The sequence below is a fragment of the Grampus griseus genome (genome assembly GCF_964374135.1).
Source record: "Grampus griseus genome assembly, chromosome: 4".
NCBI classification, from domain to species: Eukaryota; Metazoa; Chordata; class Mammalia; order Artiodactyla; family Delphinidae; genus Grampus; species Grampus griseus.
Genome location: NC_138997.1, coordinates 71,867,684 through 71,890,826, shown reverse-complemented (window position 1 = coordinate 71,890,826; position 23,143 = coordinate 71,867,684). Strand labels below are relative to the sequence as shown.

General features: G+C 44.2%; 1 protein-coding gene across 2 annotated transcripts in view; it reads right to left on the bottom strand.

Moving 5' to 3' along the window:
- The window catches only part of SCFD2 (sec1 family domain containing 2), a 394,898-nt gene that overhangs the window by 33,570 nt on the left and 338,185 nt on the right, over positions 1–23,143 (bottom strand). For both annotated transcript variants that reach the window (XM_082653726.1, XM_082653727.1), the window contains exon 6: positions 2,655–2,800. In XM_082653726.1, the coding sequence (XP_082509852.1) occupies positions 2,655–2,800 (146 nt within the window). The remainder of the gene's footprint in view (positions 1–2,654; positions 2,801–23,143) is intronic.

Here is a 23,143-nt window from a genome sequence, read left to right as displayed (position 1 = left end):
GCTTCCATCTGTGATTGAAAACTTCTTCCTTTTTTTTAAGTAAATCTATTTATGTATATATGTATGCACGTATTTATTTATTTGGCTGCATTGGGTCTTCCTTGCTGTGTGTGGGCTTTCTCTAGCTGCAGCAAGCGGGGGCTACTCTTCGTTATAGTGCGCGGGCGTCTCACTGTGGTGGCTTCTCGTTGCGGAGCACGGGCTCTAGGCATGTGGACTTCAGTAGTTGTGGCACGCAGGCTCAGTAGTTGCGGTGCGTGGGCTCTAGAGCGCAGGCTCAGTAGTTGTGGCGTGTGGGCTCAGTTGCTCCGCGGCATGTGGGATCTTCCCAGACCAGGGTTCAAACCCGTGTCCCCTGCATTGGCAGGCAGATTCTTAACCACTGCGCCACCAGGGAAGTCCTGAAAACGTCTTTAAGTTCAAAAAGTGTTGAAAAACTCAAACAGGTAAAAATTATCCATAATCCCATCAAAAATTCTTCCTCTACATATGTGAGTATAAAGCAAGAAGCCAGAGTTCCTCCTTGTGCATCTAACCCTTTCTGTTCCCCACATGTAACCATTATAAAATTTTCCTAAAATGTTAAAGACTTATTAAATATATACACCCATGTACTTTTTATTTTTAAACAAAAATAGGATAATGCTTTACATAATGATCTACATCTACACCCAATAGATGTACATCTACACCCAATAGAACATGAACCCGTTTTATTCTGAATTCTCCAAGCAGAGCCCAGGACAAGGACCCAAATACAGTCCTTGCCAAGTATATTTAGATTCCACTCATTTTATTGGTTGCACAGCATTTCACTAAGTGTCTGTATAATTATTATTTAATCCCCTCAAGATACACATATACTCCCTGCCTTGAACCCACTTCCACTCACTGACATTTAGGATTTTTGGTGAACGAGTTGATGTTACTGACTCACTGTAAGGGAAGTGTATGCAACAAGGGAAAGTTCATTTTCCAAAGGCGATGGCTGCTCAGGCAGGGTTCTGAGGTCTGGAGCAACTGTGTTGCTAGCAGGGAGATAAAGTCTAGGAAACTTATCACTGTCCTTATTATGCCCAAGATTTATAGCTAATACATGTTTATGTGAAGTTGGCCAAATTAGTCACCATGATGATCACAAAACTGAAAAGACCTCATTAATTTAGTGGTTTATCTTCCCCTTGCCAATGATAGCAGACACTTGCTTCTTGATATCCTTTCGTCTAAATTTCATCATATGTCAGCATTTCTATCACGTCTTCTAGGACCAGTCCATACTGCCATATTTAAGATTGGTAATTGTTTCATGACAAAACTACAACTGATTAATTACCTGAGTGATTTTTTTTTTATCTGAGTGATTTTATCTGTATTTCGTGGTAGTGATGTTCTCAGATCATTGAACAAAAGATGGGAATTTATATTACTAAGTTGAGTGCCAATTTCTAAGGTCTTTTGTGTCTTGGTGGGTGATTTCAGTATCTGAGATCAGCATTATCAGTCATAATTCCTAGACCCTCCAGGAGAACCACGGTGCAGCAAGCAGGGAGGTTTTGGGTTGGCAGAAAAGACCTGGCATCAGGCCCTGGCCCACCTGTGTGCCTGCTTCCTGGGTCTCGGGATGAGAATACCTCTCTGGCCTACTTGTCGTGAGGATCAAAGGGAAAACCAAATGTAGGGGACTCTTCAAGTATCAGCTACTATACACCTATATGGGAGGAAGAATCTGGATTTTGCTAGGTGGTAGCAGGTAACCTTAGCTGTTGTCGACATGCCCACCTTAGAGAGTCAGAACCCTCAAGCTGAACCCCTCACTATGTCATAGTCCCCACTAACAGCTCATTCAACTCTCCAAAAAGCCTTAGCAAATGGAGCGAATTGTACTGACTATTTCATGGGGAGATGGAAGAGAAGATTCCTTCACACACTCCACAGCAAAACCCAATGATCTTTTCTGTCAGAAACATCTGTTCTTCCTTGAAAGCTCACCTCTGGCCACCAGGAACCTGCGGGTTGTCTCTTCCTTGTCCAACAGAGACTGCCCAGCCTCGATGGCCCCAGCTTTCCTTCACCCCTTCATCTTCCCTTTGGGTCTTTCCGTGCCTCCCCGTGCCTCCCCCGCACCTCGTCCCACGGAGTTTTGATAGAGCAATTACCCTTTCAATCTTGGATTCTCATACTGTCTTCCTACTCCCTGGTCAAAACATCCTTGCAAGGTTCTCCTACTCTCCTAATAAAGCGGTGGGGGGCATTTTAAATAACAAACATTTTTGCTGGCATCAGCTTCTTTTTCCCTTGTCATAACATTATTAGGTAATTTTACTACTCTTAGATCCAGAAACTTGGGCACTAAGGCCACCCCACATCTGGCGCTTAGGGACTTGCTTAAGGTGACAGAACAGCTCTGGGGCAGTTATAAAGCAGCACTGACCCGTAATCCAGTGCTCATCTCACTGCATCGAGCCTGAAATACAAATAAACTGGGAAGCTTTCAGATTCAGGGGAACCCAGAACTCTGGACTACAAGGGCCTTGGATTTCATCTTGAACAGATCCTTCATTTTAGAGAGGTTAAAATGGAAACTTTTCTTTCAGTCTCTGAATCCTAAAAACACAACACAGATTAGACGGTTACTTTAAAACATATGTACTTGCCTGGTGGGTATGATTTCCAGCAACATATACAGACTTAAACTGTTTCATGAGATTCCGGGCTCCAGCAATATCCCGAAGCGAAGTAAAGAGTTCATCCACGGCCCTTCTGGACTTGTGAAATGTCAGGTTAATTGAAGAGTCACAGCCTGAAACAATCCAGAGATATTTGCTCCGCTGAACAAATCTTTACACTGAGTTGTAATCGTGACACGTTGAGCTCATGTAACGTAGTTGTTGTTGTTGTTTTTTAACCCTATTTCCCCCTGGCTGTTCACCAACTGGGCTGTTTCAATCATCCCTGAGCAATGAAACACATTGAGTGTAAACGCCTTTGACAGAAGCAGAACTCAGAATTGCCTGGGATTGCAGCCACTGGCTTCAACCCCTAGACTGCAGAGGTTTCACAAAAAGAAAGCTCCCCAGGGTCTAGTGTCCTCTGAACGCAGCTTTGGGAAAATAGGAGACACAAAGGAAAACACAACAGAGTACTGTGATGAACCGCTCTCACTTGAATCCCACCAACAGTTTCCATAAAACAGAATAGCAAGAATGAGAAAGATCATAGAGTTGCTCCAATGACAGAACTTGCTGGGATGGGCATATAATGCGCTAACAAAGCTTATGGCGTATTTCAAAAGGCAGCCATTCAGAGCTGATCAAACACAAAGGGGGCCTAATGAGAAGACTGTTCTCGGAAGTGGTTCTATTTCTTTTTGAAACTCATAATAGATGCATTGCTTCTCTGTCTTGTTACAAGCTCATGCAGAAGAGGAATGATCATGGTAAGTCAGAAGTTCAAAAAATAGAGAAAGATTCAAGATGAGTATTTTTGACTGTTGAAATACTGCACATACATGAACTCATCAATCCCCACATCACCCCTATGAGACAGGAGCTATTCTTTCCCCCATACAAAGGATGAGGGAGCTGAGGGCCAGAGAGATTAAGGAACACGCCCATCAGCACACTGTCTATGTTCAGCCCATGTTCGTTCAGTCATTCTGGACTGGTTCACCTGTAGGTTTGGGGAACAGTTCTTGTGCCCTCTGCTTCCTGCCTCAAGTACCTGCATGTCTGTCTCTGTGTCTGTCTGTCTCTGTCTCTGTGTATCTCTCCTCCTGTCTGGGGCCTTTCTCTGGTTAGAAGCATAGAAGTCAGCACTCAGAAACAACAGAGCTTTCTCATCGCTTGGGGGGTACCATTCTGAATTATGGTCTCCATAGCCTTATGGAGGGGGCAGTAGGACTGAGCCCCAGTTGCCCCCAACAGTAACTCACTCATGAATGCCTCCTCTACTGGCTTTCCTTCCTCTCCTGTCTCACTTCCCTACGTCCTGACCACACTGCCTAGGACATCTTCTCAAATACAGTACTTGCACCCAAATCCTTGTCTCAGGACACCAGAGCTGCCAGGGTGATTTTAACACAGGCAGCTTGGGTCCAGAATCTATATTCTTTTTTTCAGAACACATTTATTGAGGTTCAGTTCATACACCACACAGTTAACCCATTTCAAGTGTACAATTCAATAGCTTTTAGTATATTCACAGAGCTGTACAATCATCATTCCTACAATCAACTTTAGAACATTTTTATCACCTCAACAAGAAACTCCATACCTGTTAACTGTCACTCCCCCTTTCCCCCTACCCCCAGACCCTGGCACCACTGATCTGCTCTCTGTCTCTATGGATTTCCCTACCCTGGACATTTCATATAAATGGAATCATAGAATATATGGTCTTTTGTGACTGGCTTCTTTCACTTAGCACAATGTTTTCAGGGCTCATCCAAGTTGTAGGATGCATCAGCACTTAGTTTCTTTTTATTGCTGACTAACAGTCATTGTATAGATATACCACATTTTAAATATCCATTCATTGGTTGATGAACATTTGGGTGTTTCCACATGTTGGCTATTATGAATAATGCTTCTAGTTTTACATGTACAAGTTTCTGTGTGGACATACATTTTCATTTCTCTTGGGTACATATTTAGGAATAGAATTTCTGGGTCATGTGGCAACTCTGTATTTAACCGTTTGAGGAATTGCTAGGCTGTTTTCCAAAGTGATAGCACCATTTTACATTCCCACCGTCAGTGTAAGAGGGTTTTCTCTGCATCCTCAAAAATGCTTGTTAGCAACTATCTTCTTGATTGTAGCTCTCCTAGTGGATGTGAAGTGAGGAGATACTTGTTAATTTTGATAAAGAGAGAAGTTTTTAGGAAGTAGAGGTAGATCCAAACAAGCTTCAACTAAAATGGATTGTATCTAAAGTACATAGGAACATCCAAAGGAACCCAATGGCAGCAGACACAGTGTGTAGATAGTTGAGCCTGTACTTTCAATAACTGTGGAACACTGTATATAACTCTTAAAGGGAGGGCAAAATTCTGAACTGTTTTTACTCACACTTCTGACACCAAATGTGTGGACTTTTCCCCCCATACCAACCAATTCTCTAACTCTCCACACATCAACTGAGTGTCCTACAATTCAAATCAATTCTGCCACTAGCTATGTAGAGTTAGTGCAGACCCCACCCAGACTGCCCCCACTTCAGATGCCAAGTTTAAATCCCAGGTTGCCCGTTGCACTCCTGACCTATCAATCAGGGGTTCCCATGACCCCTTCCTCAGGTTCAATAATTTGCTAGAACAGATCACAGAACTCAGGAAAGTGCTTTACTTACTGGGACCAGTTTATTACAAGGGATGCAACTCAGGAACAGTCAAATGGAAGAGATGCAGAGGGCCAGGTATGGGGGAAGGAAAGCAGGACTTCCATGCCTTCTCCAGGTGCTCCACCTGCCCAGTATCTCGATGAGTTCACCAACCAAGAGGCTCTTCAAACACTATTGTTTAGGAGACTTTATGGAGGTTTCATTACATAGGCACAATTGATTAAATTATTGGCCACTGGTGATTAATGCATCTCTCAGCGGCTCTCTTCACTCTGGAAGTTGCGCGGGTAGGGCTGAAAGTTCCACTACTCTAAACATGCCTTGGTTTTTCTGGCAACCAGCTCCCATCCTGAAGCTATTATTCCCCCAACCACCAATCATCCCATTAGCATATAAGACACTCTCATCATTCTGGAAATTCCAAGGGTTTTAAGAGCTGTGTGCTAAGAACTGTGGACAAAGACCAATATGCATATTTCTTATTGTATCAAAAAAATCCTCTGACTAGTCTCTATTTCCTGGTCTCCAGAAATGTCCAACTCACTGTCATTAAAAAAATCAGGGGCTTCCCTGGTGGCGCAGTGGTTGACAGTCCGCCTGCTGATGCAGGGGACACGGGTTTGTGCCCTGGTCTGGGAAGATCCCACATGCTGCGGAGCGGCTGGGCCCGTGAGCCATGGTCGCTAGGCCTGCGTGCCCGGAGCCTGTGTTCCGCAACGGGAGAGGCCACAACAGTGAGAGGCCCGCGTACCGGAAAAAAAAAAAAAAAAATCAAAAGGGTGGTCAAGCCTAGTGAGAGGAAGCCTCCCCGTGTTCAGTGAACTCCAGTGGGGAAGCAGGGATTCGACAGAAAATTCAGGGAGTTCGTGTACACTCTCTAGAATTCTATGCCAAGCTTTGTGTCATTTTCTGAGAAGCATGTCCACAACTTCCTCCTTATTCTTAAAGAGGTTCATAATCAAGAAAAGGTGAGATCCACAGGTCCAGAGCATCTATCGATATCATACCATGCTTGCCCTTGGCATTGCAGCTCAGTTGGATACATCAATTTGTGCATTAGTCAATAATCAGCCAGAAGAAACCCTGGAAGGTTATGGCTTCTCACTGATTCATGTGGCTTCTTTCCTTAAACTCCCAGCCTGAACCATTTAAAATATGGGAAATTACATCAATTATATCTAAGTGTTGTATACTACGTACTACTACTCCTTTAAATTAAAAATGGCATGAAAACAAGAAGAAAGCATTACTAGTTCTAACACCATGCACGGTGTTTCAATTCTTCTAAAACACAATTCAGCTAATAGGCTAGACTTCTTAAATTTAAAGTAATTCTATAGAACAGAAAGGTTCATACAAATTTTCATACGGTCTCCTTCAACTTTTTGAAAAGTGAGGACTGTAATGTTCATCCATTAGGCTGAGTGGAATAGAATCATCTCCTGGATTATAGAGTACTGAAAATTATAAATTATACATGGAAATTGTAGATTATACGTTGGAAGTAGTTTAAGCAAAGGCTGTGTAATTCTGAAGAGTTAGGTCAATTGTGGAGCAGGTTGTTGATAGAAGAAATGTTTACAGATTACAGGTAAATTGAACTCAAAGGAACCCAACAGAAAAATAACACTGTCAAAGAAATTGCTGGAAGAAAAAAAAAGTACAAAATTTACAAATACACTAAAACCTTCCTGAAAAACAGTCAATTATCTCCATTGTTCAAACCAACTGCACAAGGGCAACTTCTGTCCAGTGGGTCTGTCCAGCGATCCTTTCCGACGTGTCTGTTACCCTCAAAGCAAGTCCTCTAAAATGTACATGTTTCTGGGACACCAGGCCAAAGGGGTCTCATCTCTGAGCATCTTCATAATTATATCAATCTTCACCAAAAGCAGAATTTACATTCACTTACCTAAACCCTATAATGAAAGTCTCAACACACACACACACACATACACACACACACACAGAGAAATGGGGATAAGAGAAGATAAATGACGTGTAAGATCGCATCACCATCTCCAGCAAAATGTCTCTCTGATCACAGTCCTGACCTCCTCCACGTACACTGCCTCCCACCATTCAGAATATCTCCTCTGTGAGTGCAGCTCATTCCATATCATGCTGCAATTAATAGCTAAAGGAGATGAGGGTGCAAAAGCTATGAAATGGGATGAATTCTTTTTTGGTGTAAAAGCTATAATCACTGAAAGCTCACGTATAGAATCACTTATGCCAGATACTATTCTAAGAAGTTTATACATATTAGCTCACTTAATCTCCTCAGAAACCCAGTGAGGTAGGTACTACTATCATCCCCATTTTGCAGATGGGGAAACTGAGCCATAGAGAAGTTAAGTGACACACGGTCACTCAAGTAGTAAGTGGTAAAGCTAAGACGTAAACTCTTGCAGTCTAATGCCCAAGACGGTTGTGTTAACCACTCTGCTCTGCTGTCTTTCATATGTGCTGGAGTCCACATACATAATAGATCAGTAAAGCACTTAGTTCACCCTTAATATCGAAGAAGTGCTTTTACAGTGGAGTGAATGGCAGATGCCTTTCTTCTTGGGAAGATCTGGGCCTGTCTCTGGGGGTAGACGCTAATAGTATGGTTTGCAGTTATACCCCAGGCCCATCTTTTGTGGCCACACAAGGTGTGGGATCTCCCGGGCCTACCCCACACCCTCCATTGGATCTCTGCCCTGTAAGGCACTGTATTCAGTTACTTCTAATAAGCCCCGGACAGCCTGTTCCATTAAGCCAGCTTATGAGATAACGGTGTTTTGTAAGGGACCCCTAAGTGTACAATTCCAGTCAATTCTCATTTAATCCACTTAGTTAAATAGATAATAAACCAGAAGCTGATCCTAGCCTTTGGCCAAGCACAATCTCCGTACTTCAGTTGCCTGCTCCTTGATAAGGGAGGCCCTCAGTCCCGCAGGGCACCCCTGTGTTCGCCTAAAATAGGGGATGACTCATGCCCCTGCAATTTCTTTCTTTGGAGGGCTTGGGGGATCTCTTGGGCAGGGGTCCAGTTACTCCTCGGAGCAACAAAATAGGGCTCCTGTGTCCACATCTGCCCGCCCTCATCCCCCTCTCACCCGTCTCCACTTACTGGAGTTGCTTTACCTCGGCAGAGGGAGGACAGCGGTTTCCATGGCTCTGTGCACTGCAGGGACCCACATTTCCAGCAAAAACAAAGGTAAAATGGAGAGAAGGCTGAGGAGCTCAGGGATCTGAAACCGTGCACCTCAGACTGGGACCTGAACCCACGCAGCCAGGACTCAAACCCGGCCCAAACTCAGATTGGGACTCAAACCCAGCCAAAACCCACAGTCTTCCAACTGAGATCACACACCTGGTTTCAGGACTTAATGAAGCTCAGCTCCTTGATGTCTCATCACAGAAAGAGTTTAGTGAGAGACAAAGCGATAGGTAAGAAGTGGATTTATTTAGAGAGAAACACACTCCACAGACAGTGTGGGCGATCTCAGAAGGTGAGAAAAATACCAGGGTATGGTGTTGTCAGTTTTTAGAGGGGTGGGTAATTTCATAGGTGAATGAGTGGGAGGAGTATTCCAGCTATTTCGGGAAGGGGTGGGGATTTCCAGGAATTGGGCCACCGCCCACTTTTTGATCTTTATGGTCGGGTCTTGGAACTGTCATGGCGCCCGTGGGTGTGTCATTTAGCATGCTAATGTAGTACAATGAGCATATACTGAGGCTCAAGGTCTAGTGTACGGCGACTTGTCCACCATCTTGGACCCTTTTGGTTCTAATCAGCTTACGTCATGTCCTCAGGCTATGTCATTCTTTCAAAGGTTGTGCCCTGCCCCCTTCCCTCCTGTTTGCTGGACTCCTCACTCCAGTCTGCCTAAGTCCTTCTGTTTGGTTCTCTCACGGAGCAGCCTTGAACCTTTCTGGTGCATGGGGAACTTTTTCAAAAGAGCCTGGCTTCCAGAAGTTTGGTTTTATTTCTTAAGTATTCAGGAAAATAAAGAATCTTGTATCAGGAGGCTGCCTTATCCAAAGCTTCAGTCTGGATTAGAGATGAAGCACCCTCACCTAAGGCCTTCACACACACACACACACACACACACACACACACACACACACACACACACACACACACACGGAACCTGTATGGCTGGATAAGCTGGGGGACATGGCTGGAATTGGATTTTAAATGTCTCCCTATTGAGTGATATTATTCTCGTCACCGTTGTAAGAGTCCCTTACATCTGATTGAGAAGAGCTAGGGTCAAAGAATATCAGTTGAGCCTGTTCAAGGGGTTCTTTTCTTATCTGGACCCAAATTATCCAAGGATGGCCTCCTCATCCTTCTTCTGGCCCAGAGTTTGAGAACATCGGGTCCATTTTCCAATTTGCATCCCACCCTCCTGTCTCTCAGCAAACCCCTGGCAGCAGGGGACCCATCTCTGTGGGCTCCTGGGGCAGTTAGAGAAAAGGCTGGCTTGGGAGGGCAATGCGGCCAGAAAGCAGAAAGGGCAGAGCGCTGGGAAGTCATGACCTCCCTCATCCATCCGGCTGTCCGACATTGCCTTTTCTCTCTTTTCAAACCATTGTTTTAAAGATGGAGCCCTTTTTCATGGCTCTCTATAAAAGGTTGGCAAATGAAAACAAAACCAAACAAAATAAAAAACCAAATAAACCTTAGCAAGTGGTGTCACATCTGAAATCTTTTCGGGAGGTTGACTGTGTAAAACCACTCTTGAGTAGGGAAGTCCTGGTAATATTTATAATAGAAGTTCTCTTTTTCAAATGTGATTGGGACCAATAGGTGATTAGAAGTCATTTAAAGAGGGGGATCATGAAAAATTGATCTCTCTCCCACACGTATACATACACATATATGTGTATTTGTGTGTACGTATAACTTTGTTTAAAATTAAAACACAAACATCTGTTTATTCACTACTCTTTTGAGAAAAGTCTTTTGTTTGAGTATTATCTGCTGATTAGAGTTCTTTTTTTAAAAAAATTATGTACTGTGTATAATTTCCAATTTTAGTCCATTTAAAGTGGAATAAGAAGTTAGACCCCTGTAGCACAATCTGAGAACAGAATTCTTCTAGATTTTAATGGGTTTTTTTCCCTTCAATCTTTCACAATCATCCTGTTCATACCTAATTCAAAAGCATGTTTAAAATGATTCATCTTTACTGAGTCTTTCAAAGCATTCAATTTGGTTTTCTCTGAAACAATTTATTTTGAATTCATATTTCCTCAGAGAACATTTAATTAAACATTTAATTTAATTTATTTAATAACAAATACAACTGGCATAAGCAGGTTTGGGAACAAACATAACTGGCTCCTGGGAATCACACGGCTCAACCAGGATGAGCAGACGTGCCCAGGCAAGCGGAGGTTGCCTTAGAGCTCTGAGGGGGTCAGAGTTTTGGCCTGAGTTGTTCTACTTTATTGAGGGATCGCAGGATGTAAGTTATTTTGGTGAATGGGTCGTGTGGAGGCTGGTTGAGAACACGTGAATTATATATATGTATTATTTATATTATACATTATATTGTATATAAATGAAAAATATTATACACACGTATTTCTGAGGTCTCATATTTATACTACAGGGCAATGTATCTGTGTCATCAATCTAATATTTAATGACCTAATGTGACTTCTAAGTTCTTCTAACATAAAAAAACCATAATCTGTTTTTTTTTAATCAGCCTTCAGGTCTTACAGGGCTGACTTCCTCTTTCCTTGTAGGATCGTTGATCTACACTACACGGCAGGGGCTCCTCAGTGGGTGCGGAGATAACGTATGTATGCTTGGATGACAGTGTTAGTGAGCCTGGCCTAACAAAGAAAATCAGGGTCAGAAGGTGTCCCGGTGAGGCCACAAAGGGCCCAAGGCAGGGCTCGTGGAGACTGGACCACCCCCGGAAGTCCCTCCATAGGTCTCCCCTCGGGCTCTCAGGCCACATCGGTCCTATGCCCCCTTGGTTCACTGGATCCTGCTCAGTGTCCTGGAATCTCCTTAGCCTGTGGCCTCTAGTTATCGCTCCAATGACAGAGGAGGAAAGGAGGGGAGGGGCGGCGACATGCTCCAGGGAAGCCGGGGCTCTCCCTGGTTCTCCGCTGGTCTCTAGCATAGCGCCTGGTTCCTAGAAGCACCCACGAAATATTTCTTAAATAAATGAATGGGGAAAACAGAGAGATAATGGGAAAAAGAGCTGAATCAGACCAAACACGCCATAAAGTGTGATTCTTGAGGAGCTGCTAAACTATCTCTGCAGGAAATTTCAAACAAAGGGCTCCCAGATGGGTCTGAGCAAGTGCAGCCTCCACGTGTGAGCGGATCAGCTCTCATAAAGGCTTTGCTCGGCGAAGAGCAACCTCAATTGGCTGCATAAATTTGGCTTGTCTGTTTAATAAGCAAAGCTAAACTCTACGTGGTTTGGGTATACGTGCATATGAGATAAAACTGTTTTTAAAAGAAAGGCAGTGATAAATACAAGCTTCAGAAAGTGGTTACCGCTGGGGGAGGAGGTGGGCGGGTAAGGACCCTTTGGGAGAGGGCGATGAGTTCATGGGTGTTTATTATGTAATTATGCTTTATAATATATATATATATATTGTATAATCTTTTAAATGTATCAGCTATCATCTTAAAATATATAACAGAACACAAAACCAGTCACACTACTTTTTTAAGCCTCCAGCAAATTCAGCTTTTTATAACAGTTGGAAACAGGGAAGAAATGACAGCTGAAATCTATTATTATTAGGCAGTTTGGGGAGGTGTGGCGGACGTGGAAAGTCTTGTACAGCCACGAGAGAATGTGACTGCCCAGAATTCTAGCCCAAGGTCTGACATACGGTGGGGGAAACCTGAAGGAAGGAACGTCGTCAGGAATACGCTTTGGAACTTGCATCTTTCATTAAGGCAGGGAACAAAGTCAAGTTGCCAGTGAGGCCCAGGAGGCAGGATGGAGGCAGCGGGACGAGCAGCCTCTTGATCCTGAACGTCTGTGCTGCCTCAGGAAGAGCCAAGGAGGCAGCAAGACCAATAACCCTGGGTCACTGCAGAAATAAGGAAACGGCCCCAACCATTCCAAAGCATTTCCTCCAAGATGCTTCTGAAAAGTCTCTCCAAAGCAGCTTTTATGACTACCCTAACTATACCAACACAGTCTCTTTATCTTAAGAGTTTATGTGGTTAATTAAGGAAGGGTTAATTAAGTATAAAAACTGCTGTGATGCCACATCATGTTAAGTAGTACAATTTCACGTCGGTTATTATGTTATCCTATTAAATCAATCCAAGTCACCTTAGACAAGGGGACTGTGAAGTTCAGCATTCAGAGTAAACAAAATACCAGGTTTGAGGCTATTTCTTTTCTTTTCTTTTGGCTGCGCCGCGCAGCACGTGGAATCCTAGCTCCAGGACCAGCGATCGAACCCGTGCCCCCTGCAGGGGAAGCGTGGAGTCTTAACCACTGGACCGCCAGGGAAGTCCTGAGGCTATTTCTTTCAAAAAGGTAGGCATTGATTTTTGATCAGTTACACAACCTCCTATTAGCGGAGCTATCACCATAGGAAAAATCAGATTTCCCTCATATCATTTCGACTTTGGGCCCCTTTTCCAGGAATGAAACCTGCCACAAGTGGGAGAAATGCCCATGTAACCACTTAAGCTCATGGTCATGAACCTTCCCAGTCCCAAGGAGGGCGGCTCCTTAACAGTAATCACAGACACCATCTCAAACCCGTATCTCACTCCCAATGCTTCCTAATAGGTTGATTGTTTTTATTCTGTTGAATGAATCCTATTGATTTACTAACTTGCCATTGATACCATAAGTCCCCGTTCAAAGCGTGCTGACATTTCTGGTGGTTCTGAATAGCTGGACATGGAGTGCTGGCCTCTCAAAGCTGACTTGAGAGATTACCTGCATCTGGTTGTTTTCACAAGCTGTCAGGTGACACAGCACCTGGGAGCCTCAGAGACCACTGTGACAATGACTACTGTTGATCTCGTTTTCCAGACTAGGAGAAAACAAGGCTATGCTACATGCACGTAAAGGCGGCACCAGAGCACGGCCCTGAGTTGAGCACAGCTGGCAGCTCTTCTGTTAATATCTGCTCGCTTCTTGTCTGTTCTTTTCGGGGTGCTACAAAAGCTGAAGCAGCAACAAAGGTAAGAAAACACAGAATAGGTAGAAACTTACGGTGGGGTAAATCTGATCTGCTTTATTTTTCGTTAAATTGAGTGAAGACCGCCATCATTTGATTTTAGCAGGGAACAGTATTCCCCCAGGGCACTGTTTCAGAACCAATGAGCTAGTTCGGCATTTCAGAGAGAGGGAAATGGAAGCCCAGATGCTCCCTCCAAGACCTGCTGAGGCCAATCCCACCTGTCCTCCTCATGTACCACCACCTGCTACCAGCCCTGCATTTCGTTACCCTGCACACTCTGTCCCTCCCTATTCTCCAGTGCAGAAATGTGTGTGCGTGGGGGTAGGGGTGATTCTACCTGACGCAGCTGCAGCAGAGGCCTAGGGCTCCCCCAAGAAGATGGCCTGGAAGGCTTCCTGGAGGAGCAGGCCAAGAAGGAAGCGGTGAAGGACCACATCAAGGTACACTCTTTCTGCTTCTTTCTGAATCTTACTTAGCCCAGGCCCAGTCTTGTTGCCAGTTTTACAAACAGTACCAAAGGTCCATTGCCTGTGAAGGATTCTTAAGAAATAAGGTTGTACCTTATTCTAGAAATGCCAATAAAATTGCGAGTGTGGGAATAATACGGTGTTGTTTTTAGCTGTGATGCGCCACTGGGAAATGCTTTTTTCTTTTTTGGGCTGTGCCGCGTGGCACGCAGGATCTTAGTTCCACTACCAGGGACTGAACCCATGTCCCCTGCAGCGGAGGCGCGGAGTCCAAACAACTGGGCTGCCAGGGAAGTCCCTGGTCAATGCTTTCTTGTCCAAGTTACAGTGAATAAATCACTCAGGGTTTGGCCTGTCTGCTAATTACACAAACCTGTGCTACAGCTAATCGTTCGTTTGTAGAAAAGGATGAAATCAGAAGTCCAAATCATGGCACATTTAAAAGCCTTTCAAATGACTGTCTGGCCTTCCCCTGCCTCTTATTCTCACCATCATTTAGAGGAGCTTTAAAAAAAAAAAAGAAAAAAAATCTAAGTTTTTTCTTTTCCATTATATTTCCTGAGCTCCAGCCTCACTGAGCTTGTTGTCATGAGGTTTGTAAGTATGGAGGGACAGTAGTGTCTCTTTATTTATATTTTTGGGGAAGGCTAGGTGGTTAATGATATGGAATCATTTTCTGATCTATCTGAGAAAAAGAGAAGAATGAAAAGGGAAGCTTATAGGCCTCAAGTTTCTTTCATCCCTTTTGTTTCTTAAAAGAATGGAAGGGCAAATGGAGTTTATTTTTCTTCTGGTAACAGCCAGATCAAATGAGACCCCGCCTTGCCCCTCCCCCAAGACACACAAAAATCACTCTCAGCCTCAATCTAGGCTCCCCTGCACCTGTCGTTGTAAATCGCCATTGAGCTGAGCCAGCATTGCTACGCCTGAAATTTAAGCTCCCACTAAATGAGGCCTCTTATCTATCACTTTTCTGTATTTTCTTTTGGAGGCAGCACGGTTTAGCGTGGAGGTCAGCCGTGCCTGATTCGGAGATGGGATACAGTCCAGAGAGGTTTGCCAGTGGCCCCTGGCATGGAGGGGAAGGCGAGGAATACCACCATTGCCCTCGTCTCTTTTGGGGGCAGGAGGAGCCTTGAGGGCGGACCCCAGAAGCAAAAGCAGGGAACCCAGGAAAGCTTATAGGCAGAGGCCTGCCTTCTGCAACTCTGAGCTCAGGTCCCAGTGAAAGGGGGAGCTGGGGTCTGGAAGGGGCAACCCTGAGGACAGAGCCAGGCTTCCTGACGGGCAGAGCGGGCTGCTGTCTGCAGGCTTCTAGGCGCTTCTACCTGTGCCAACCCCAGTCCAGTCTCAGGTGGGCTCTCACCCATCTCCTCCACCCTCTGATGGAGATGGCTCAGATGACTCGCACGTCTACGGGGCGATTTAAACTCTGCCGACAAAAATGAATTATCACAGAGGCTCAGGGGTTCCAGGTTTTCACTTGCTTCTGGGCAGGGACATTCTTAAGCCCACAGCTGTTTTCGCAGTTACTCTATGTCCACCATGTGTCATGGAGGGTGAGTGAGGGGCCTGGCTCAGAGCTCTTTCCCCTGAAGGATGGGTAAGGGGAGGGTGGAAGAACCGCTGAGCTCCAGCCAGCTCTGGGACCTGAAAGTGGGATATACGCTGAAGAGCAAACAAGGTCTCAGCTTCTTGTCTCCCTGAAGGGCAAGGGAGTCGACAGGGAGTTTAGAAATAAAAACTCCAAATGGCTAGGATTTCTTTGGGGCCCCCACTGGGGAAATTGTCCAGGTTTGTAACATCTGAACTCTCTCTTCACATACCAGCCCACAACTGCCTTCATTTCTGCCCCCAGTGCTTGCCTCCCTGCAGGTGAAGCAACTGGGCGATGATAGCTCAGGACCAGGTTTACGGAACAGTCGTGTCCCTCAAAGGGTTCATTGTCAGCTGGTAAAATGAGACAGTTCTCAGAACCGCAGTGGGTTTCGTGCCTCGTGCAGAGCCAGGCACCCAGGATTTGGTCAGTAAATGGAACGTGCAGCTAGATCACAAACGTGTAACTCTTCCGGAAGAAAGATAAAACCCAAAACCAAAAAAGAAACCAAAAGGAAACCAGACCAAACCGAACCTCTACGGAGAACTGCTGGCTGTGGCCATGGCAGTCTGGTTACTGGCTGTGAAAAGCCTCAGGGCCCATTCGAGGCAGGAAGCCTCTAGCAGAAGCCTCATCTTGCTGTGGCCACTCCAGGGGCTTCTGCAAAGCCCACACGGCCACTCCAGTGGCTCTTGCTGTGGGTACTGAGCTCTTGCTGTGTGCTCAGCAACTTGCATGTGTTGACTCAGTCTCCTTCGCGAGGAGTGGCTTCGCGGCCACCAGCCTCTGTGTGAGAAGTCAATGTTGTCACGCCAGGGTCACCCACGGAGGGTGCGAAGAGAAGGGCAGCCCGTGAAGCCCAGGATTGGAATGGGCGGCAGAATTTGTTGGAGAGTAAGTTGGCAAGTGAAGGGAAAATTAAAACCCCTGGTCAGGGAGGTCAAGAGCTGTGCTGACCTGAAAATTCAAGGTTGGCTACGGTACATTTGAGAGAAGGAAGTTCTCGTATTATTCCAAGGAAGGAATCGAGGGTTAGGCTGGATTTAAATTTCACCAGGGCAGAGCCCATTCACTGATTCACTCAACAAATATCTACTGAGTGCCTGATGTGCGGCTCTGTTCTAAGCAACAGCAAATAAAACATAAAAACTTCTTCCTGCATTGGATTTCCTTTGTATTTCCACCACTTTGCCTAAAAATGATGATAATAGTTAACATTTATTGAGCGCTTATGTGTCACGTACTATTCTAAGTATTTTATAGGTATTAATTTATTTAATCCTCAGTACTATCCTATAGGTAGATGCTATCATCACCCCCATTTCACAGCTGAGGAAAATGAGGCACAGAGAGGTTGAGTAACTTGCCCAAGGCCACACAGCCAATTAATGGCAGAACCATAATTTGAACCCAGGCAGTCAGGACCCAGAGTCCAGACTCTTTTACCACAGCAAACAATCAATAAACAACTAAATGATTATGATAAAAAGTACAGCATAAACACAGTAAAATAGCCCAAATTTAAGCAAAGAGCTAGAAGGGTCAGTTTACATTATGACAAGTTTAAGTCCTAGGTTATTTGGAAAGAAACGTATTTTTACTACCTGCAAGCGCATACTGAGACTAGGGCTAATCTAGTGATCAGTAATCTAACAAGCACAGGGCTCTGCTGCCTGTTGTGATGAATATTAAAGCCTGGACTGCAACTCGAGTGCCCATAGCTAATAACTAACACTTAATATCCTTAAAATGATCTGTTTTCTTGAGAAGGCTATCCAGTCGTCATTACAATCTTCCTGACTAAGATTTGCTCAACAGTCCTCACTCTCAATCGAGGTCACAGTAACTTAATATTTCATGGTACTTTTAAAGTTAACTCATCTTAAATATTACAGGGTGGTCACTGGTGTTTAATCAACGACACCCTGGTCTCCTCTTTCTGGTGTGTGGTAGGATTGATTACACGTGTCCCTGAGTGAGGTGGGACCGTGGGGCTTACTTTGGGCTGTCAAATATGAGTGGCAGTGACATGTGCCACTTCTGAGGGGAAGCCTTTAAAAGCCTGTGTGCGGGTTACCACCTCCCCTTCCCCCTGCCTCAGTGATCATGGAGGCCATATGGAGAGCAGGTCTCTGGCCGTCTGGCAGAGCCCCTGCACACCAGAGGTGGACGCAGAGCACAGAGAAGAAACTACCAGTGTTGTTTTAAACCACTGAGATTCTGGGGTCGTTTGTGTTTAGCCCATTGTAACTATTACAAACACCTACCCTCCAAATTCTGGGTGCAAAGAGGAATGAATGAAGAATCTATAAAGCCAATTAGAAGGGAAAGGAAAACAAACATTGACCATTACTATATTTTAGGTATTTACATGTTATCATACCTAATCTTCTTGGCAACACTGAGAAGTAGGTATGACCTCCATTTTACAGACATAGAAACTGAAGTTCAGAGAGGGAATGGGACTTAGCCAAGGATATATAGCTAGTAAGTGACGGAGGTGAGTTTCAAATTCAAGTTTGTCTGAATTTTCTGATTATACAATGCTGTCAACAAAAGCATACGCAACTAGATTCCTCTAAAGGCCAAACATAGGACCACGAGGTGGGAAAGGCATTCAGTCATCCAGTCATTCACCAAACACGAACAGCATGCTTACTGTGTGTCAGGCACTGTAGCAGGATTCTTGGAGTGAAGAAGGTGGCTATGGTCCCTACCCTGAGGAGCGGACAGTCCCGTGCCGGCTACAGACGAGGAAAGCAGCAATTTCAGTGTGGTGTATGAGCTATTTGGCTAGGGCAAGGATGGGGTGGGGCTTGCGAGTATACTCCAAGTCATGGAAGGAAAAAACAAAAAACCAAAAAACCCCCCACACAGCGGAGAAGGGAAATCTAGGAAAGCAAATGAGAGAGGAGGGCCAAACAAAGACATGCCCTGCACACACTTGGTGAGAACGCACCATGTGCTTCACCCCGACACACACAACTGTGGTGGCCTGCTGCCACTGGCTGCTGACGTCAAGGCGCCCGCAGGAGCCGAGAGAGGCAGCTCCACCCTGCTGGGAACAGCAGCCCTCACCCCCTCCACAGCTGGCTCGGGAATTCAAACCCAAGCAGAGAGCACGCATTCGCTGGCGGCTGGCACCCCAAGTCACAAGGACTGAGGGCAATTTGCTTGCTGGTCTTCCCTGCTCATCTACGACTCTTTGCCACACTCACCAGGTCTTATACAGGGCCTGACATGAAACAGCCACTCAGCCACTGTTGACCTGATGATCTGTAGGGAATGAACAGAAGCTGCGGAGGTAGAAAGGCGCCTAAGGAAGCTTGGAGACTGTTGAGCACCAGCCGGTCTGAGGCCTGTGACGACCAGGAAGAGACCCCAGAACGGCTCAGGCTTCTTCTGACTATACTCAGCAATGCAGGTCTGAATTGTGAGCTTCGGAAGATCCCTCCCATTTAGAAATGAAGAAATACGTGGCTCTCCTGGGTGGAATGTCTCAGGTTAGGGGCCACTAGGCCACATCTAGGCTCGTGGGGTTGGGGTGAGAAAAAACTTCTACTTTGGAGGTTAATGGTATAGTCTGTGTCTTTGGGCAATTTAACACTAGAGGGAGAGGGGCTGAGGTCGAAGGAGAAAGCATTTTACTCTAATGACTACCTCTCAAAACAAGTGGGCCACTGGCTTGGCCTTGGAAATATTTTAGCAATCCTGAGCATTTTGATATGAGAATATTCCTCATCAAAATAGGATTTGCCCAGGATATACAATGGAGAAAAGACAGTCTCTTTAATAAGTGGTGCTGGGAAAACTGGACGGCTACATGTAAAAGACTGAAATTAGAACACTCCCTAACACCATACACAAAAATAAACTCAAAATGGATTACAGACCTAAATGTAAGGCCAGACACTATAAAATTCTTAGAGGAAAACATAGGAAGAAGACTCTCTGACATAAATCACAGCAAGATCTTTTTTGATCCACCTCCTAGAGTAATGGAAATAAAAACAAAAAACAAATGGGACCTAATGAAACTTCAAAGCTTTTGCACAGCAAAGGAAACCATAAACAAGACGAAAAGACAACCCTCAAAATGGGAGAAAATATTTGCAAATGAATCAACGGACAAAGGATTAATCTCCAAAATATATAAATAGCTCATGCAGCTCAATATTAAAGAAACAAACAACCCAATCCAAAAATGGGCAGAAGATCTAAATGGATATTTCTCCAAAGAAGACATACAGATGGCCAACAAACACATGAAAGGATGCTCAACATAACTAATCATTAGAGAGATGCAAATCAAAACTACAATGAGGTATCACCTCACACCAGTTAGAATGGGCATCATCAGAAAATCTACAAACAACAAATGCTGGAGAGGGTGTGGAGAAAAGGGAACCTTCTTGCACTGTTGGTGGGAATGTAAATTGATACAGCCACTATGGAGAACAGTGTGAAGGTTCCTTAAAAAACTAAAAATAGAACTACCATATGACCCAGCAATCCCACTACTGGGCATATACCCTGAGAAAACCATAATTCAAAAAGACACATGCACCCCAATGTTCACTGCAGCACTATTTACAATAGCAGGTCATGGAAGCAACCTAAATGCCCATCGACAGATGAATGGATAAAGAAGATGTGGTACATATATACAATGGAATATTACTCAGCCATAAAAAGGAATGAAATTGGGTCATTTGTAGAGACGTGGATGGATCTAGAGACTGTCATACAGAGTGAAGTAAGTCAGAAGGAGAAAAACACATATCATATATTAACGCATATATGTGGAACCTAGAAAAATGGTACAGATGAACCGGTTTGCAGGGCAGAGATAGAGACACAGATGTAGAGAACAAACCTATGGACACCAAGGGCGGAAAGTGGTGGGGGGTGGTGGTGGTGGTGTGATGAATTGGGAGATTGGGATTGACATGTATACACTGATGTGTATAAAATGGATGACTAATAAGAACCTGCTGTATAAAAAAATAAATAAAATAAAGTTAAAAAAAAAAAAAGACTTTGGGCTTCGCTGGTGGTGCAGTGGTTGAGAGTCCACCTGCCGATGCAGGGTACACGGGTTCGTGCCCCGGTCCAGGAGGATCCCATGTGCCGCAGAGGGGCTGGGCCCGTGGGCCATGGCCGCTGGGCCTGTGCGTCCGGAGCCTGTGCTCCACAACGGGAGAGGCCACAACAGTTAGAGGACCGCGTACCGCCAAAAAAAAAAAAAAAAAAAAAAAGGCTTTGCCCATATAACATAGCTTAAGATAGCTAGGGATATGACCTATATAAATCTACCGTGGAAGAGAAAAGAAAAAAAAATTTTAAAAAGCACTAAGCAGAAGGGAATTTGGCATTATTTAAATAGGACATTACCCTGCTGCTGCTAAAGAAAATCTTCTGAAATGATAAAAAATAATTAAAGCAAAACAAAACAAAGGTGTGAGAATAAGCCAATGATTCAAGATGGTGTGACTAACCCAAGAAGGCAAGTGTCAGACTCCAGCCTTGCTGGCCTTCGTGACCAGAGTAGGACTATGGCATTCTCAAATCTCATTTTAAAGTGTTAGCCACTTAAAAAATCCCTGCAGAAGATAGGCATTGGGTTTATCCATTATGTAAACGAAAACCAGCATAACAGGGCTAACATGAAGAGAGACCCTGACTCACACTGCAATGGCTCTGTAGGATCCATCTCAACTCCCCTGTTCTTTCCCAACCCTTCAGGATGTCTAAAAAAGAACCACAGAGAAGGGGTGAATTCAGACACATGGTACACCTTTATTTTTAGCCCACTGAGAACATTTTCTTTACCAAACAATGTAATGAAATGAGAGCCTAAACATAAAAGCTCCAGGATGTTGAAATATCAGTGGTGTAGACAATGATTCAGCAGATGAGTCTTTAGAAATTGACAAGGATGATATGCACTAAAAATATTCTCAATGAACTTTATTGAGGGACAGATAACACTTGTAGTTTTAAACACATTCTGTCTTTTTTAGTTGTGTCTGGATTAATATAATTAAGCATAAGACCTCTCAATACTTAATGTCAATTGAGACTAAGACCGAGAATTCTTTTATTTCTTTATTCATCCAAATGACATATTATCTCATTTTTAAAAAGATTTCCATGCTGCAACAATGTTATAGAACTCATCACCCAAAAGGTCAGGGTCTGGGAAAGACACTGGAAATGATATTGCTTTATAACAACCATGTCTTGGAAATGTTAAGCTCCCTCTCATGCCCCGGATGTCTGGGATTTAAGAGTAGAACCTTGACAAATAGGGTTAAGCAATAAAGGAAGAGACCATCAGGCAAAAAAGAATACCAACTATATTATTCTAATCCTTCAGAATCCATGCCAGAGAACCATGCAACCCTATAAAGAAATAGATGTTATGACTCTTCTATAAAAGAAAATCAAATTGCCTGTATCTGTTGTTCTAATGATACATTTATCTTCCAAACTTTGCTCTCAGTGACATAATTGGCTGGCCTCTCTTCTCATGTGTCTCACATGACATCACAGATGAGCTATTTCAACTTTTAATCTGGTTTTAAATACATTGCAGTTGATTAGCTGGGCGCTGACGCCTAATGCTTGAACAGAAACATCCCTCTGAGCAGAGCTATAGGCAGATGAGGTGACGGCCAGGTTAACTGGTGGACGTGGAAGGCGTCCTCCTAACCATGTCCCTCCCGCAGTCAATGTCTTTAAACTGCCCAAAGGTAATCAAACCTTGCGTCAGCCCTTGCTGCAGAGATTTCTTGACTACCTCCTCCCTCCTGAATTCCATTCCCCCAAGGCCTTGTGTTTCCTGTCAACTAGCTAATTTCATAGAGGAATCATGGAACATTCGAGCTGAAAGGGCCTATGGAGGCCATGCAGTGCTCTCACGTTACGGACCAACTCCTTTCTGTTAGTGAAGGTCTCTTTGCAAAGGGTGAGTGCTTAATCTAAAGGGACTTGTTTTCTGAAAGAAATTTCCAGGCATCAATTTACACCAGTAGGAAGGATATTTTCCAGAAGCCACTGTCTACCTCACCTCTCCTCATGTAATAGTCACCCCTTTTCCCCAAGAATCTAGCGTAATCTGGTCTGTCTTCAGACTGGGCTCTGGAGGAAGTACTGACTTGAGGCTAGAGCATATGGGCAGACAAAGGGTTCCTCTGCGCATGTGTGTGTGAATTTATTAATATGATAATTCTCAAAAGGCATTAAATATTAAGTCTAATTAAATCAAAGTATATATTTTTTCCTTCACCATTAATTGCAAGCATTTTAAAGCTTGCTCATATCAAGCATGATGGTAATGTACAGGGCTGGTGGAAATGTAGATGTGTAAAGTCATTTTGGAGGGCAATAGAATGGCACCTACTAAAATTACAAATATACAGGCCTTTTGACCCAGCAACTCAGCTTTTAGGAATCTACCCTAGAAATAGCCTTACTTGGGTACAAAGAAGCATATAGAAAGGTGGTCGCAGGACTTCCCTGGTGGTCCAGTGGCTAAGGCTCCACACTCCCAAT